Source organism: Lissotriton vulgaris, chromosome 6 (assembly GCF_964263255.1).
Source record: "Lissotriton vulgaris chromosome 6, aLisVul1.2, whole genome shotgun sequence".
Lineage (NCBI taxonomy): Eukaryota > Metazoa > Chordata > Amphibia > Caudata > Salamandridae > Lissotriton > Lissotriton vulgaris.
In genome coordinates, this window is record NC_141694.1 from 1,687,021,821 (window position 1) to 1,687,039,933 (window position 18,113).

General features: G+C 45.4%; 1 protein-coding gene across 1 annotated transcript in view; it reads left to right on the forward strand.

Moving 5' to 3' along the window:
• Positions 1-18,113, forward strand: part of SMYD2 (SET and MYND domain containing 2) — a 263,828-nt gene that overhangs the window by 91,987 nt on the left and 153,728 nt on the right. The window contains exon 3 of the mRNA XM_086927896.1: positions 2,012-2,122. Within this exon, the coding sequence (XP_086784022.1) occupies positions 2,012-2,122 (111 nt within the window). The remainder of the gene's footprint in view (positions 1-2,011; positions 2,123-18,113) is intronic.

An 18,113-nucleotide genomic window follows, 5' to 3' on the forward strand; every position in this document is an offset into this window, starting at 1 on the left:
ACACTCCCCATATTTTTTTCTCCACCACTTCCCTCTAGGGAAGAGAGTCCTTAGTTTGTCGATTGGACTAACGAGCTCCGAGTGGACAACCAACTTTTTGCTGGTTTCACCGGTGCAAAGAAAGGCAACATTTAAAAACTATACTTACCAAAGTGAATGGTCTGTACCAAGATGTGCTATTCCTTCGGCAAGAAGAATCCTCCTGAGGACCTTCAGCCTCATTCTGTGAGAACCAAAACTGCCTCGACGGCTATAGCTAGGAGTGGTCGAATGCTGCACATCTGCCAGACTGGTACGTGGGTGTCTGCCCACACCATCAAAAGGGTAGTGTTCTCTCAACTCTCTGGTCGGCAGGGAGGAAATTTTGCCTGCTCTGTCCTCTATGACTTTCTGGTGTATAGTCCACTCCTCAGACCCACCACCGTAGGAGTCTGGAGGAGAAGGGACTGCTTTAGTATCTATTCAAACAGTAAAGAATCTGTAGTTGGAAGCATCCAAACGTGTTACTTACCTTCAGTAATTTTCCTTCTAGCGGATACTCTAACTAACCACAGATTCCTCTCCCCTTCGCTTGCCCATTCTCTGGATTGTGTTCTAGGTATTAATAATTGTTCGATGTTAGCTTTTGCCCACTTTCATGAATCTTAAGCTGTTTGTGATGTCCACGGGTGAGGAATGCTTGGTTGTAAACTGACATCAAGGCGCTTATGTACATCTCTGCACTCACACTTTGAGAAGCGGGATGAAGCCCGTGGACTCCAACGGCGCCACCTATCAGCGTGGGGGAGCAATTGCTAAAATGTTCCGGATCCAGTCTGACCCCTGGAGGAATTCAAATGGTGAGGAATCTGCAGCTAAATTAGTACCCACCAGAAAAAAATACTTACTTACTTACGAGTTGATCTTTTTAATTAAGGCAAGCATGTGTCTGACAACTCATGAAGCTGGTTTGCAGTACCTTCACAGAAGTCAAGAAAAGCTTTGATTTGCGTTCTGTAATTTTGAGTAGTCTACAAAGGATGCAGGTGTTGCATAGATGCCGTACAGATCAAAGTTTTGACGACTTTTGAAAAATCCTAATATCCTCCATTACAGTACAGTACACAGATGGCTTAGTTGGATCCTATTGAGCTTCTCCTATATAGAAGTGAAATAGACTAAAGCAAGAAGGGTTGTACCGCTGTGTGTGACTGGTCATTATTTGCATCACTGAACGTTCTGAATAAAAAAAAAGTACACTTAACCATAAGTATATCTAGCCTACTACTGTTCAGGGTTCGGTATTGACACTAAGGTGGTATTCTTGTGATGTGCCATTTTGAACTATACTGGCTAATCTTACATTACTACTAACACTTGAGAGCTGCAGAGGCAACAGGAAGCACGCATCGGATTGTGTCCGACACATCAAGTGAATAAAGAGACGCAGAACCTCTCTTCCAAATAGGAATTTACTCTCCTTCGCTGGGACTTGCTCAGCTTCTCCATTCACCTTTCCCTTGACAATGTAACCTTTAATTCTGGAGGGGCCAGAGGTATTGTATGTGATTTAAGCTCAATACCTGCAAGTAAATCACACCCTCTTCCTGCACCCTACTCGAAGAATACCTTGGAACAAGCCCTATTGGATAATGAAGTCAAGCATGGAAATTGGGGATTAGATTGGGTGCCATTTTTCAGGGACCCCATTCATATCACTAGTTCCCCCCTATTGTGAAATGCTGTGTACCTCATGCTGTGCAATCCCATCTGAATATTAAGTCAGGGCTATAAGGTACTTGGTTCTACACACAATCTTTAGGCCTTCATGCAAAGTGTATATTTTTCGGGGCCAGACCTCCTAGTTATTCGTCAAAGTTTACAAAAAGTCTGTTACTGTGAAATGTGTTATCCTGTTATCTAAAAAGGCAAAATACTTAAACTGAAATGTAATTGATAATAGTACAAAGTAATTCATCTATTGAGTCACTTTGTTGATTATTGTAATCAATTAACTTTTTTGATCTTTTAGAAATCTGATTGGCCAATGCACAAACTTGAGTGTTCGGCGATGTGCGCGTTTGGACAAAACTGGAACCCATCCGAGACTGTGAGATTAACTGCAAGAATTATCGCCAAACAGGTAAGCCAGTTGTTTTAAGCAGTTGCCTCAAATTAGTAGTGAATATTATGACAAAATGCAACCAAATACAACTATCGATAATTTCCATCAGTTTGCTTCGTTTGTACCCTGCCTGGAAGTAGTTGGTATCAACCCTCCATGTTCTAATAAGATTTATTACACTTGAGGCTTCTCTGCTAACCAAAAATACGATTAAAATGGGGTGGGGTCAGTCACAGCCTTGAATTAATATTTATTCAAAGGAGCAGGGGTAGCTTGGTCCTGGAGTGCAAATACCCTGTATTGCCAGGGGATTTTTAAATACCTGGAAATATTTTGGGTGAATGGCCAATGTTAGTCCTGTGAACGCGCTCGAGGCTCGAACTGAGCATGCGCCGTGCACGCGCTGGGAACGACCGTTGCGACGAGGTCATGTCCCTCCGGGGCTCCTTCTGGAGGAAGAACCCGAAGTATGGATTCCCTGATGAAGGGCGATTCGGTACGCCCGAAATGCATTGGATTGTAAATGAATCATTGCCACTGATGTTGAAGTGATGAGAAATATCTGTTTTGAAAAGAATCAATGAAATGAATATAACGAAAATCATCAAATACAATAAAAAACTTGCTTTACCAAGGACTAAGAATGTGTGGAATCCTCTGATTACAAGGGAGGAGAATTAGGTGTGCCCAAGGGGATATCCGTAATGCCTCATTAGGGATACAACATAGTCCTGTGAAGAAAACATGAACTCCTGCAGGATATGGAATAACATCGGAGATTCATTTAGCTCGTGGAAGGGGCACTTTGGGATTAGAAGACCTCGCATTATTACTCGCGTCTGTTATTATTACAAACTAACATGCATGGGCATTCGTACCATGTTTTCTGGCAAAGTGTGTGTTTGTGGGTGTGTGTGTGTCTGTCTCTGTGTGTGAGATAGTGATATTCGGGCGTTATCTGTCATGTGGAGGCCAAGAAAAATTGTGTGGGGGGTCCACATAACTATTTTCCTCATGCAATTTTCCATAGCAAAATTGAACAGTAATACCACAAAAACAGCTGAATAGAATTAAACCAGATCTGGCCGCCCAGCCACGGGAAGTTGCACCACGTCATGATTGAAGGGGGCAAGGGGGCTCGGGATTCTCCGAGTCCTCAAGAGCAGGGGGATGGATGGGATTTCAAACTGCGGTTTTCTGGGGAAGCCCATCCAAGGCTGATTGCGGGAGAATTTTAGCAGCAGGAATATGGAGGCATTGAATGAAGGCGCACTGCAATTTTCAGAATACATCTGGGTGAGTCCACTTACCTGATTGGCCCATTGGAGGGTGTATTTGGCTTAAGACGTGCAGTGGCGTGTGGCTGTAACATGGCGTCCCACCAAAAAGAAGGGAAGAGCCCGAAACTCGTTGTAGAGTAAAGCGCCATACCTAAGTATTGACTCTCTGTTTTCCCAGCAGTTTGGCCTGAATAAAGGTTTTCCCCGAAACTGCGCTGGCTCGAGTGCGCTTCTTTGCCTGGGCACACCTGTTTGATATATATATGTATGTATATATTTATGTATAATATATATATATATATATATATATATATATATATATATATATATATATATATATATATATGTGTATATGTACACACACATACACACATACACTTTAACAGCCACCGTTTACGAATTAAAACTGTAAAAGCAATGAGATTTTGCATGTTATGATTAGCTCTGCAATCTGTAATTTATGTAACAGCTGTGCAAACCAATAATGGCTAATTTCACTTTTTTTCACTTCCCATTTTCGCCCTCTGTTTTACTTGCCATGCCAAAAAGCAAATCCAATGAACTTTTGTTTTTTGGAAGTTTCATGTACATTTATTGAATGGCACCAAAGTTATTAAGAAAACGAAAAACAACTTTTCAATGGGCTACAGCAGTGCTATTACTGCCACTTTAATATATTACAAAGTGGCAGTTGCCACTGTGTATTTAAGGTCTAGCCACACTTTCCATTAAAAAGGTTTTTATTGATTTGCCCACAGCTATTAATTCCACGGCTGGAGCTGCACCAAGTTTGGAACTCACTTAGTGTAATCCGCTACGGTTTTGTATGCCAATTTTCATGCAGTTCAATGAAGGGGAAGGAAAGTTAGGTTTGCTCATACCTACTGCGAAAACCACAGGGAGATTTAGACCAAACTTGGCATGAAAATAGAACTTTACTCCTAAAGTATGCTTTTGTTGGTTTGGTGTAAATCCATTCAATAATTTATCAGACATTAACATTTGAAAAAGGTGTTGGGTAGGCTGGAAAGGACTAACACTTCTGTATATCTTGTCTGTTGAAAATCACAATTTTGAAAATCGCAATTTCTGTCAATCATTGATTTGCTACTAAAGGCGATTAATTTTTCTCCAACATCGTGAAAAATTTGATTTTGTAAAAATAATAAAATAAAAAATTCCGATTTCTGTGCAGTGAAAATGAAGGTGTCTGGCTCCAGGGGCATGCTGTGAGACATTCAAATGCAAGGAAAATTGGGTCAAAATAGAAAAAAAAGACAAAGTTTGCTGTGTTGAAATTGCCATTTCCATAAAAATGGTGATCATGCAGCTATCAATTTGTATTTTGAAGCAAGGCACTATTTCTCGTGAAAATGAACAAAAAGTGATCATGTTGAAAAAGACCCCTCACTGCGCAGGTCCAAAAGCCATGCACAGCAGGAGTTGTCCACCTGGGACGTGTTAGACTGAGTGTCTGGTGTTGGCCTGGCCTTGTGACTTACCCCCACTATGCGCTGCCAGTTGCCACCCTCGGCGAACAGAAACCTGAGAAAGCCCCTAAATGTGCCAGTGATGATATGCAAAGCACAACACACATAATAACACTTGCAGCTTGCAGTGCTTCATATACCACTTTGCCAATGGCACTGAATAAATGGCTGACAATTTATCTAAAAGCATGGTAGCTACTAAGATTTATTTGTAGTGTGTGTTGCATCCCATAACTGATAATTTTCAGGGCTAGTTAATGGGTTGTGTTCACTGAACCATAAAAACTTGACTGTAACTGTGTATACTTAATTGAATTTATTATATAAATGTACATACCCATTACATATGGGGACGTTTATATATACAGCCTTAGTGTATCCTAATTAGGGCTCCCGGTTTTCTGTTTAAACGGATTTTTACTTATAAATACAGACGGAAAACAATTTTTCCGTTGTCTGTATTTATATGTGAAAATGGCAAAATACTGAAAAATGTTGCTGCTCTGGCGTGCTCGAATCCAGAGTTATTTCCCCATGCCAACTTCCTTCTGCTGGAAATTCTTTCCCGGGCACACACAGCCGCACCCGAGTGCTTCACAGGTCTTTTGAAAGACCATTTACTTGTAACGAGGCTTTATTGTTCTCAGGGGCGGATTCTTAATAAGGGCGGGGGGCATATTTCTGACTCTCTCTGTGCGCGAGGGTCAGGCAGCCTCAGCACACAGGCACATACTCTTACTGCGTATGTACCATGTCGCAGGTTTTTCAGAGCTGGAGTGACTTCAGCCCTGGTTGGAAACCTCGGTCAAAATGTAATGCCACTCCTCCTGCCTCACGTATTCCACCCTCGCTGACTGACTGCCTCTTGGACGCTTCAGGCTGCAGCCTGTGAATCCCAAGAGTGCGGGTCAATCACCTTTCTTCCCAGCTCGTCACATCATTGCTGATCATTGGGTGGATCAGCAAGCCTCATTGATCCCACCCTACTGTGACGAGTTGGGAAAGGGGGCAGCAGTAGACGCAGAAGTTAGTGACGTACTTGCTGGAAACAATGGGGAGCAAACGATCGATGAAAGTGAGATACGTAGAGAGAGCCGAGTAATGCCACTGCATGTTCAGCTGAGGTCCGTGCAGCGAGTTTGTCTCCTGTCCTCTGTGAAACGTGAGCAGTCTCCAAAAACTGAGGTTTTTAGTCATCTTGGGTGTCGGGCTGTGTTTATTTCGCCTGCAGCTAAAGGTGCCTTGGATGGAGGGGGCGACTCGGTGAGACCTGAACAGAGTTGTAAGTAAAAAAAGAAAGTTCTTCTGAATTGCTTCTAGTTATTCATGTTTTTTAGGCAGCAGCACAACGTGGAATACAGAATTGCTTCTGTATCACTTTGGGAGGGAGAGAGGGAGGCAAGCACTACCTACTACCATTTTGTGTGTGTAAAAGGCCGCTTTATTGAAACAGGTGCACGTCACATTATTACCAAAAAACTGGCAAACCGCCTTACAAAACTAAAACCTCTCTAAACATCGAGTTACCTGAACCCCTTTTTGTTTTTCTCCCTCCACCCCTACGATCCCACATGATAATATCCCTCCACCCCGCAACATAACAATATATAACAGCATTATATCCTATGACTATCCAAATTTCTCCCCTACCTCTTAAATCCAAAACCTCACAATACCTACATTCCTATCTGTCCTATTGCAACTGTAACCAAACTACCCTCTAATGTAACCCCCAAACTGTTTACCCTTTCCCCGCTCCCGTTCCCCAAGTCCCCAAACTTAACGACTAAATACCGAACTCCCGCCAAACTTGGCCAACATCCCAAACAAACTCCGCCACCCAGGGAAAGGTGGATTGCAGGTGAATCCCCCTTTCCCTGCCCCCACCCCCCCACTCCGTTCCGCGCAGCGAATCAGCTCCAACACTGAAAACCAGGGTCCTACTCACGGCGCATGCCTAACAAACGAGCCAACACCTCCCGAAGCTCCAACAGGTACAAATCCATCCCAATCCTCGAGAGGTGTACCCCATCACCCCTGAACACTTCCGGTGCATCATAGTGAATATCCCTGTGCCAAATCCTCGCAAACCCCAAATGCCGACAGAAACGCACCATTTCCACGTTTATCTTCTTCCGCACCTTGTCTACCGCCTGCGGCCGGCCGCCCCGTGCCACACCCTTTGCGGCACCAGTTCCGTCCACACCACCGAACAACCGGCCCAGCGTCTCTGCAATTCCGCCAAATCCCGCTGCATCGCCCTCATTAACACCAGGCCAGTCTCCCGCACCATATCGTTCTCCCCCAAGTGGAGAACCAACACATCTGGGCACCACCCTCCTTGCACCATACCATTCAATGTAGACATGAGTTCCTTCCAGCGCATGCGCCCTCTCCCCATCCACACCACCTGAAACAGAGCAGGATTAAAGCCCAAGTTCTCCCCAAAATAACTATCCTGGGCCTGCAACTTCGCTCTCTTCACAAATGAATGGCCCACAATCCAAATCAACATTCCCTGCGCCGCAGGACCCGCCACCGAACCTGAAACGAAAAACAAATGTAAGAAAATGTGTCCCCCCAACATCCTGCGCGCGCCTTACGCCAACTCTGAGCTACGCACATACCGCCGGTAGCAAGCCGAGGACCACCTCCCCAAGTGCATGATGGCCCCTCGCCCGCAACCTCGCCGATGTGCTTCCGACGCCGCCCCAATTCGGAAAGAGTGCGTGCCATACTGTCTGCCATTGACCCCCAACCTGCCCAGCGCCTTCCTCAGCACCCCCAGCATCTGCTGCCCCGTTGCCCGGGTTCCATCTGCATGCTGAAACACCAAACCGCCCCCCGCCGTACACCGTTCCAGGACCACCCCCAGCGCACCGGGCACGCCAGACCCCCCCCCCCCTCCTGCAACATCACCCAGGCCCCTGCACAACGCTGGTCCGTTTTAGACTGCCTCAGCCAAATGCGCACTTCTCGGTGCCCCAACCGCACCTCTGCCCACCCCAGACCCTGGCCGTTCTCCCGCCCACCATTTCAGACACCCGAACCCCAACCGCACCTCTGCCCACCCCAGACCCTTGCCCGTTCTCCCGCCCACCATTTCAGACACCCGAAAGGCCCCCGCAAACATCCACACCATCAGTGTCGTAAACAAGTACGTTTCCCGCTCATCCATACGCGCCAACAGGCAACACCTCCACCACTCTCCTTAACAGCTCCTCTGACAACGGCCGCCGCAGCACCACTGCCCGCCCGCACTCCCGGGCCCATCCCTCCAACATCCTTGACCCGAGCTACCCCGCGGAAGGTGCGTAGCCCCAACACACCTTTCCCATGAATGATATCCCTGCTAACTTGCCCGCTGTGGTCACCCTCCGGAGGCCCCTATCTATCAAGGTGAGCATAAATCGGACCACATCTTCCCGTCTTTCAGCTCCCGGCGGCCTCCACCGCATCCCAGACGCCAAAAACTCCCCCCATGCCGCCACATACATTGTCCTGGTCGAGTCCGCCAACGATCCTAGAACCAGCTGTAAAATCCGGTGTTGCCCACTCGCCATAGCTGCGTCGGCTTAACGATGACATCCCCTGGCTAAGCCTGAGGTGAACCTGGTGACTACTCCTACACTCAGACAATAGCGATCATACAAAGATTCATTGATACAATCAGAATTGCACGTGAGCAGGACTAGCACTCCTACTTTACTTCTTGTAGGAGGCGCCTGGTTTTCTGAGTGGGGAATGCACAGTATACTGAAGTCATGGTCTCATGTATAAGAACATTGGTTCTACGATGGGTTGACACACAGTGTACATATCCGTGATACACAGTGTGATGATATATAGGTGCTTCGGATGTCCCCCACTGTCCCCACTGATCCAACAATATAAATGAGAACAAAGGAACAACAACAGCATTGCCACTGGCCTGTATCTATTTCATGATTTACCAATAATATTGTTGAATCAATTAGGTACCGAGTCCATCGCGATGATTATTTGAGCAAGATAAATGAGTAGAACTACCCAGTAAGACGTCATCACGTCACTGGGCAGATATGCCAATATCTGGATAGCTGCGAGACTTTCTTGCAGTCTATCAGAAATAATAAAATAAAAAATAAAAAATTCTTCTGAGGGGCAATTGTTTACCTATATAAAGAGGTATTGTGCCCTTGTTAATCTCAGGCCCTCAGCCATGCCCGGAGCCTTGACCACATCTTATTAAAGTAAGAACTACAGGAGATGATGCGGTGACGTCATCATGTAGTTCTTACAGGTCTCACGATAACTCCGAGACAATGACCATCAGGCTCTTTGTCCCTTTGCAACTTGAAGGCTGGACGTCTCAGAGATATTGAGAGGGACTACAAAACATTGAACATCTGTTGATGGGTCATAAGCTGTATGACGCAATTTTGTAGTCGAAAGTAACAACGCGATATCACGCGATTGAGACCCGTTTTTTCAGACAGACACCAACTCGGCTTTTATCCCTTGAGACACTTGGTTGGACATAGAGATTTCGATGGGCTGCAAGAAACGTGCTATAATATATGCATGATCGCAGCAATCGACTCATGAACAACGGAGATAAATAACACGGCTAATCAAACTACGAAAACAGACGCGATGACGTCAATTTGTAGTCCACAGCAACATCGCGAGATCACGCGACTGTGGTTTACCCACGATTACTTGCATATTATTATTTTATATTTTTTTGACCCTTCTAGACACACATCGAGGATCATAAGTACGGAAGCAACGACATGGAACTTGAGACATAGCTCAGGTATTGAGCACAATAGAGAGACATCGGTTCACCTGACCATAACGCTATTACACCTGATTGGTGGACAGGCCACCCTGTGACCATTAATAAGGAGGGCTGTAGATTGGTTCTTTGCCTCCACCTGTCTCAGCCATTGCCAGAGACAACGCCGGACAGGTAAGGAGCCATATTGGGCCTCTTTCATGAGACTTTAGAAGCCACTACAACATGCAGATAGATTGACAGAGAGACACTGACCACTCCTAGTGTCTAGTGATCTCTTTGACATACTACAAAATTGGATAATGAGAGGAGTAGTTGATATGAGGGGTTGGGTTGATGTCCCAGAGAGCAGGATCTCAGTAGCATAGAAATTGTTTGAAAAATGGAGTAAACCCACTGGCACATGTAGGAAGTAGGATTGTACAGGACTAAGTAGTCCTGCAGCCTATATTCAGTTCCAGTGTACTTTCCTTTTTCAGAGCGGGGTCTCACTACGCCTGAGCCAGGTCCAGGACGAGGTGAGGTCTCTTCCCCGGGCACACTGGGTGAGTGATTATATGTATCAAAGTCAGACATATATTCAAGGCAATCAAGTGAAGGAATGGTCATTCGCTTATAGATGGTTTTCTCTGTGTTTTATTTGTTTCTTCCTCTACAGATCTAACAGATTTACCAGGTGTCATGGAGGAGTGAAGCTACAGTACTTGGAGACTTATATCCTTTACTGTTTACAATATATCACAGTAATATTTCCTTTCATATTGAGTTTTGCACCAACACTAATTTCGCAGTCCCATTGATATGAGAACAGAGGCCCTGAAGAAAGCCTAGGGTCAAATTCCCGTTAAGGCTGAAACATGTTGGCCCTTATGCAGATATTTGTTAAACTGCAGGAGTAATGTTTTGCGCTGTTCCTTGTTTTTAGTTAGGAAGAGGTCTAGGAAGAATAAAAAATTAGAATGAAATTCTCTACCCTATTTTAATATTTCACGCACTTTTTCTTTCTGCACTGCACTTACCCGTCAGATCAGATTCCTATGGTTGTCCAAGTGTTCGCACGTGTGAACTATGAGTCCGTAGATGGTACTACAGTTGTCTCGGGGATCTAGAGACACAAGACCCAGGACGGAGGACCACATGAGAATATTGATCATACATGATATTGATGGGAATCCAAATATAGTTATTCACTTTGCTAACACAGGGTTAACCATCTTCTGTATGACGCCTTGAGTCAGAACCCTTCTCTACATGCGGCAGGCCTTTGTGCTCCGCTCCTTTTTTAATATCGTGGCGCTCCCGCAGGGAGGCGCTTTTCACCGCGCGCTTCACCCCCGGCGGCTGCCCCGCCCCCGGGCCAAACCGCTGCCGCGCTCCTAGTATCAGCGCGGCCCCCAGCACCCACCTGCAATTATGGGGCTTTACGCGGCGGCGAGCAGGCGAGGATCGCCGCCGCCACACCTGCCGCGGCGCGCCTCGGCAGGCGCGTCGTCGCTACCAGACCCACCAGGAGGTCCATCCGCCCCGCCTCGCCCAGCAAGCGGATGGCCTCTAGCACTCTAAAATCCCCATGTGCAGCCATCCAATCGTCCGATGAACCGACCACGCAGAAAACGCTCTGAAACGCTGACGAACAAACTCCACGCTAGACAAATGCCAAATAAACTACACACCGCTCCCAGCCACCAAGTTTCAATACCTAAAATGGTGACTGGGGAACGCGGGAAGCCCCTTTTATCCTTGGGCTACAAAACATGGAATTGGGCTGCTTTTGGGCTATACCCATGCAGCCCAAAATGGCTAAATGGCCACGCCCATGTCTCGCTCCCTCCCCCTCCCAAAACTGCCCGGGGGCAGACCTCACGGCTCGGCTGCCCCCAAACCCCCCATCTAATTTTCATGTGCATCACAGCAGTTTAGCGTACAGTACGTGTCTTCAAAAGTGCATTGCTTTTTAGTACGTGACCTTTGCTCCCCACGGGTACGAATAAGGAATACAGAAATGGTGAGCAGTATTCTATATTTACTGCGTGTTCCGAACAATTCACATTCCATTTCAACACGCACTGACTGACTTTATTTGTTTACGTTTTCAACTTGAAAGCTGTAAATGTGAGGCTGATCTGAAGGACCTTTAGTTTTATGGAATGTGCTGCCAGTAGCAGTTACCTAGAAAAACATTTTTAGGCCTGGATTAGATATATAAAAGTCTGTTATATACTGCATTTTTTCAGTCCTCACAATAGTTTATTTTCAAACGTTGGGCATTATCCTCTTGAATATTTTATTTAAGATACATTGTTCCCCACATTTCTATGTTTTAATACTGTAAGTAGTTCAAGGTAAATATTGTTTGTGTTTTTAAACATTATACAGATTGTAACAGAGCTTTAATCTAACAGTGGCTGAGAGTGTGCATGATGGCTTTCTATTGTAGAAATACAACTAATAGACAACCTAATGCCCCCAAGAGTGCTGTGTTTGACTACTGACGGAGTTTAACGCAGTAATGCTCTGGTCGGCACAAATTAAGCACTGATGGTGTGGTACTAAAGTGTTTTTATAGCAGAACTGAGAAAGACAGGTACTCTACTTTTCAAATTACTCAGCACCAGACCATTTAAAGCACTGCTAAAGCCACAACAAATCGTTAGTTTAAGTTAGCGCATGTGTGCATTGTCAATTTAAATAAATGTGGAAAATACTAGCTGGAGCATCGTCTTTTGCTTGTGGCCAAAATGTGGATAAATACCGAAAAAATGCCCAAAAATAAATATGGATAAATACAGACGGAAATGGCAAAAAAATAAATACCATAAAACCGGGAGCCCTAATCATAATGGTTAATAAGATACAGCAAGGAGATAAAGCCCCACCTATCAACAATCAAACTATGGAGCGCTTCATATCCTTAGGTTAGAGCTACTCTACACTAGACTACTTCAGCTTAAAAAGATTTGAAAAACCAGTTTGTTTTGGAAAATATTTAGCTGCTTGTCTTTTTCCTGCCAGTTCTCTTTTTCTCTGTTTTGTGAACTCTCATTATCTTCCTTAGGTCTCAGCTTACTGTATTAACAGAGCTTTACAGCAGCAATTCGTGCTCCATGTAGTGTTCTGCAAGCAAATTAAATAAATAAAATGTAGTAATAGGATATACGTCATTCCTCAAACCGCATCATCACTTAAATCTGATTCAGCATCAGCTGGGGCAATGGCTAAAGTATGTTGAAATGTAACTATTCTTTCCTTTAATGCTCCCTCTTTAAGGGCAAGCACTGTCTGGTGTGTCTTTCTATGGAATGAATTCTTGCTTGCCCAATTACCTTTGCCTATATTTTACAAATGCAAGAGGTGGTCACACGTTTATGCAGACCTTCTTGGAGGTGTATAAAGCAAATAGTTTGCCTCAAATACAGCTTTTCCCCCTACAGTGTGAATTTCTAACTTGTTGAATATTGATTGCCTAGATTTTTGTCCCCAGGTATTCTCTTTTTTTTCTCCTCTCAATATGAACAAAAAAGGGAATGAGTGCTAGTGTGAATGCTATCCCAGCATATTTCCTGTAGTATGCTGATTGACACTGTGTCTCCAGACTTGCATGTTCTTCTCTATACTTCCTTGTGCCAGTGTGTGACATACTTTGGCAGGTATGTAAAGTAATGTTAGTTCTGTCAGGTGCAAAATTGCTTTAGCACTTTATAAATAATGAAAATTAGGGAGAGAAATTCAATTACTCTACAGAACCAACATTACTCTACATTCTAGACACCCAGGTTCTGAGGTGCACTGGGTTACCCCATCATACTTGATATATACTTTGGCAGGTGTAATTATGAGGATGCCTGCAGGAAATGCTACAGGTAAACCCACTGAGGAGCAAAGAGAGATACCCATCTCCTGCTTTATCCAAAAGTGGCCAATGCCTTGGTGATATGTAGACCTAAATGTTGGTTGTTTTGGCTATATGGCATATTCTTCTATATGAGACGCCAAAGCCTCGTTATTTTAGAAGGGTGTGTCAGTCTTAGGAAAGAGCTGTTGTGGGTGGTCTGGTTTTCCGGTGCAAATGAGACTCTCCGTCCTATAGGATCTTTCAGTCGCAAGATAAATGCCTAGAACCCATATGATTGAGTTCCCACTACTGTCTTCCTAATTTTGTTTTACTTGCATTATCAGCTTTGGAGAGCACGTCTTATACCTCCCACCCTAGTTCCATTGGATATTGCATGTCTTCCTAGAAGTCTTTCGACCCATCTGGTGAAGGTACTGGTGCTGTGACGTCTGTGGAGCAGCACCTTTTAAGGAGCATTGCTTTGGAAGGCAGGATTGACTACGAAGCACCTCTTTTGCAGAGTACTACCTACCATCTAAGCCAGACTGAGGCCTCCTAACCTGTCTCTCTATGTAGACCTACTAAAAGAGTTGTTATGAGGAATCTGCTAAATGGATAATTACTGACAAGCCTAAATACCTTGAGTATGTCAGTGCTGTTGAGGCAGAGCATAACTTGCCGTCATCTCTCCGATCAAATTGTGACCACAGTTTTGTCTCCAACATTTCCAATTGTAATCTTTGCCAGATTCATTGTCAGGCTGGCTGATGCTCTGGGAGTCGAGTTTCACCACGAGATCCATGGTACCTCAGACCTTCGTGTTGACAGAGAACAATCCTTGCCAAAGGTGTCTCTATGTGTGATGTTCACTAGATTTGTTTGGCCATTAGATTTTTGTAAAGGCGAGCGTAAAACAGATTAATATCCTAGAGAGACAGAACTATAAATAGGTCCATCTCACAGCCAAAACCGTAGTGCATAGTTGTGAAAACTAGAGATGTCTGATGGCGTCCGTGAAATAGCCCAGAACGTTACATCCAATGCCGGAAAGGTGTATTCCAATGGAACCTCCCACCTGACAATTGGTGAAAGTGGAGTATCGGAGTGACTACCATTAAATTAAATGGACCAATTGCAACACCTATTTACAGGTCCTGTAAATGTCAGAAGTGAATTATGGTGTAGCATGTAAGTAAACAAGTAATATACTATTAAAAAGACAAGGGTAATGATGGCTCACTTCATCCAACTTATGGGCAAGATGCCTTACCGGTCAATGATTTATGCCCTTCGTCATTGGAAAATGATCTGTTTTTTTTTTTTTTTTTTTTTGGAGTGTGGGGAAATGGCTAAATATCTAATGAAGAGTTCTTTTGAACGCTATGTTATTGTTTTGAGATTGTAGAATCAAAGTAAAAATTACATTTCATTTTCAGATGCGCCCTGACATCAGGGCAGCGGTACCCCTATCCATTGCATTCAGAACGCGCAGATTTGTTACAGGATATCTTAATTACTCCTAGTCCAAGTCTTAAATTCAGGCGAATTTTAACACTTAAAACATTCAGGAAATAATCCCTTCTCTGTTTTTACTATCCCTAAACACTCAACTTTAACCATAAACCCCAAAGTAACATCATCAAGCTTTGTTGTTTTTTTTCCTGTCTTGATTGGTAACCTGCTGCATAACAGTTTTATCTTTACTGGCCTTGAGGTTGTGGGTCTGGTTTGGCCCAAACCTCTACCCTCTGACAGCCCAGCTTTGGTTCCTGTAGGGTGGGTGGGGATTTTTGGGGGGAAAGGGAGCAGAGCTGGTGCTCCCAGTCCTCATTCAGTTTGGCTGGTGTAGGCTCCCACTTCAGGATACCAGAGGTCTAGTGAGGTTTTTGAGCGGGATGTATGGCTTTTCAGGTCTGTGGTCTCTCAAGAGCCAACCGCTGTCCAGAGTAGGGGATTGATTTAAATGCCTGATTTACCCAGCTGCGTGTGTTCTATTCCTCAATAGAGGGTCACAAGTTGGCAAGCGTAAGGGGAAAAAAATCAAATCTATGCCAGAACAACCCAAGAAACATAATTTGGTCGCAGGGCCTAAAACCATGAAGGCCACAAACATTTAATCCAAACTATCTTGCAGTTACATTTAATGGTACTTTGAAGCTTCACTGATGGTGTCCTTTTCACCTAGTAAATCTCATGTGCAACCAAACGCTTTAGTTGTAATTATGGAGACCACTACGTCATCACGTGTTTTATTCTCTGCATCTATGATCCTGATGACCTTTTTTAAAGACTTGTAAGAATTATTCTGTTGGTCATAAGGACGTAGGGTGTAGGAGAGTAGGATCTGCCTACTACGGTTACCCCCACTTTTTGCTGGTGTTCCACAGTTTCTCAACTTTAGTCTGGCTGGGGCCCTGCTAATCAGGACCCCAGCCTAGCTGCTCCCTCTCTAAATTGATTGCATGTACTTTTGGTACACTCCAGATTGGTTACTGGGTTACCCTTGTGAGTCCCCAGTATATGGTACCTTAAGTACCAAGGGCATAGGTACCCCAGAGGCCTACCAGGGGCTGAAGCATGTATTATGCCACCCCTGGGAAGCCTTCCAAAATGGCACTATAGGTTTGCTACTGGAGCCTGGGTAAGGTGGTGCATGCACCCATTACTAAGATATAGGTTACCTATATCTACCTTTAATCACTGACACATATACACCTATAAGTCACTCCTATGGTAGGCCTTACCAATCCTGAAGGCAGAGTGCTTGGTTTTGTATAAGAGGGTGCCCATGCATGACCAGGACCGCCCTGCAGCATTCGGAACCTATTCTCTGAGGCTGTTCTGTGATGCAGCTAGACCATATACTCTTAAGTGCATTATAACCTCGCGGTTAATGCTAACTTTGGGATGGCTGCATGGAAACTTGACGTGTTTGGTGTCAAACACTTTTGGAGTCCTCCCCCCCCCCCCCCCCTCCCTGCCCCCCGCCCCCTCGCCAGTCCTGGCGGCGGGGTAGAATTCCATCCTTCTAGAGGGAGAGACATGTACACTCTGGTCTAACCGGTAATAGTTTAAAAGAGCCCTTGCATCACAAAATGGATGCTGCAGCCACAGACGAAACTCCGGCAGGGAGGCATGCACAATAGGTTTCCTGTCACAGGGAGGTGTAACCACCTGCCAGACAGGCTTTAGTGTAATGGGTCTGGGTGGGTGCATTACGTGAATGCTTTACAGACAGTGCTGAGGGCACACTTGGTGTCCGTGTGCATATACCAGTTCAAACCGGCTGCAGGGGCACTCAGCTACTGCTCTACCGCGAAACTGGACAAAGGGAATGAGTGTAACCACTGATTTTCCCTGACCCTCCCATTGGTGGGTCTCCAGAGTATGTCCAACCCCTTAAATTAGTATAAGTATGGGAACCCAGTCCTAAGGACTTCAGATTACACCTGAACGAAACTCTGCAACATATATCCTGGAACTTTGGCATTCTATTTTGACTAGAAGACAGAAGAATCTTCCTTGGGGTCAAGGAGTGACTCCCCTGTTCAAACAGGCACCACGAAGCATCTTGCCGGTCTGCATTTCCAAGGCTCCTGCTGGATCCCAACAGATTTGTGACTCAGAACACGGACTTCCAGACTGCTCAGAGGCCGACACGAGATCCCAGCAAAGCTGAGACTCGCAGCCCTCACGAGTGACGTAGAACCGGAACTCCTGGACACGTGCACATTTGCAAGTGCATTGACTTCCCGAGCTTTCCCGAAGTCGTGCGTTGGGCTACTTGTAGTCCAACCCCCGAGCACCATTTGCACCGAAGATTGTGGGCCTACACTCCACGAGTGTGCTGTGGGCCCTCTTCTAGCATTTCCGCTTGAGGCCCCTTCACGATACCTGGTCCGTTGACTGGTGGGTCCCCACAAAGGTAACTCTTCTTTCCTTTGGGCTTTCCTGGTTGCTCCAGAAGCGCCCTGACTCCCTACCAAGAGGTGAGTTCCTCAGACCTTTCTGGTCTGCACCGAAGCCAATCTTTGCTTTTGGAGTGGGTTGCTTTTGCCAAGGCTTGTTGGGTCCAATCCGGATACCGACACGGCAGCACTTGACATCCTTCGTGGGACGGCTCGAGTCCAGCTCCTGTTCGTCGTCGATGCCTTCTGGTCCTCGTGGCTGAAGAGTCAAGCTTCACCTTCTTCCGCTGGAAGCACACAACATCAGTGGGCCTCCGCTCATCGCCTCCCTGGTCACTGGCTAATGACCCAGACTCTGTCCCCTCTGCTTTCAGGTTCTTCAGATCTTTGATCCACTCTTAGATCCACCCGGACACTTTTGGCTTGGTCACCAGCAGCACTTTGCAGCAGATCGCCATTGGAAACGACGACGAAACCCGACATCAAAAGACACCTATGCACCCGGCTGCCCTGGGTGAGGTAACTCGAGTACTCCGGTGCTTCCGTAGGTATTGACTCTAGAACTGCCTAGTTGTAAAGGGGTTTGCTCCAATTCCTCTTCCAAGTGTCCTTAATCTTTAAAATTCCAACAGCGACTTTCCCCATAGAAGTTAATGGTGATTTGCGGCTGTGTTTCGACACTGCACGTGTCCCCCGTGGGTCCCCTGTGTCTCTACCTT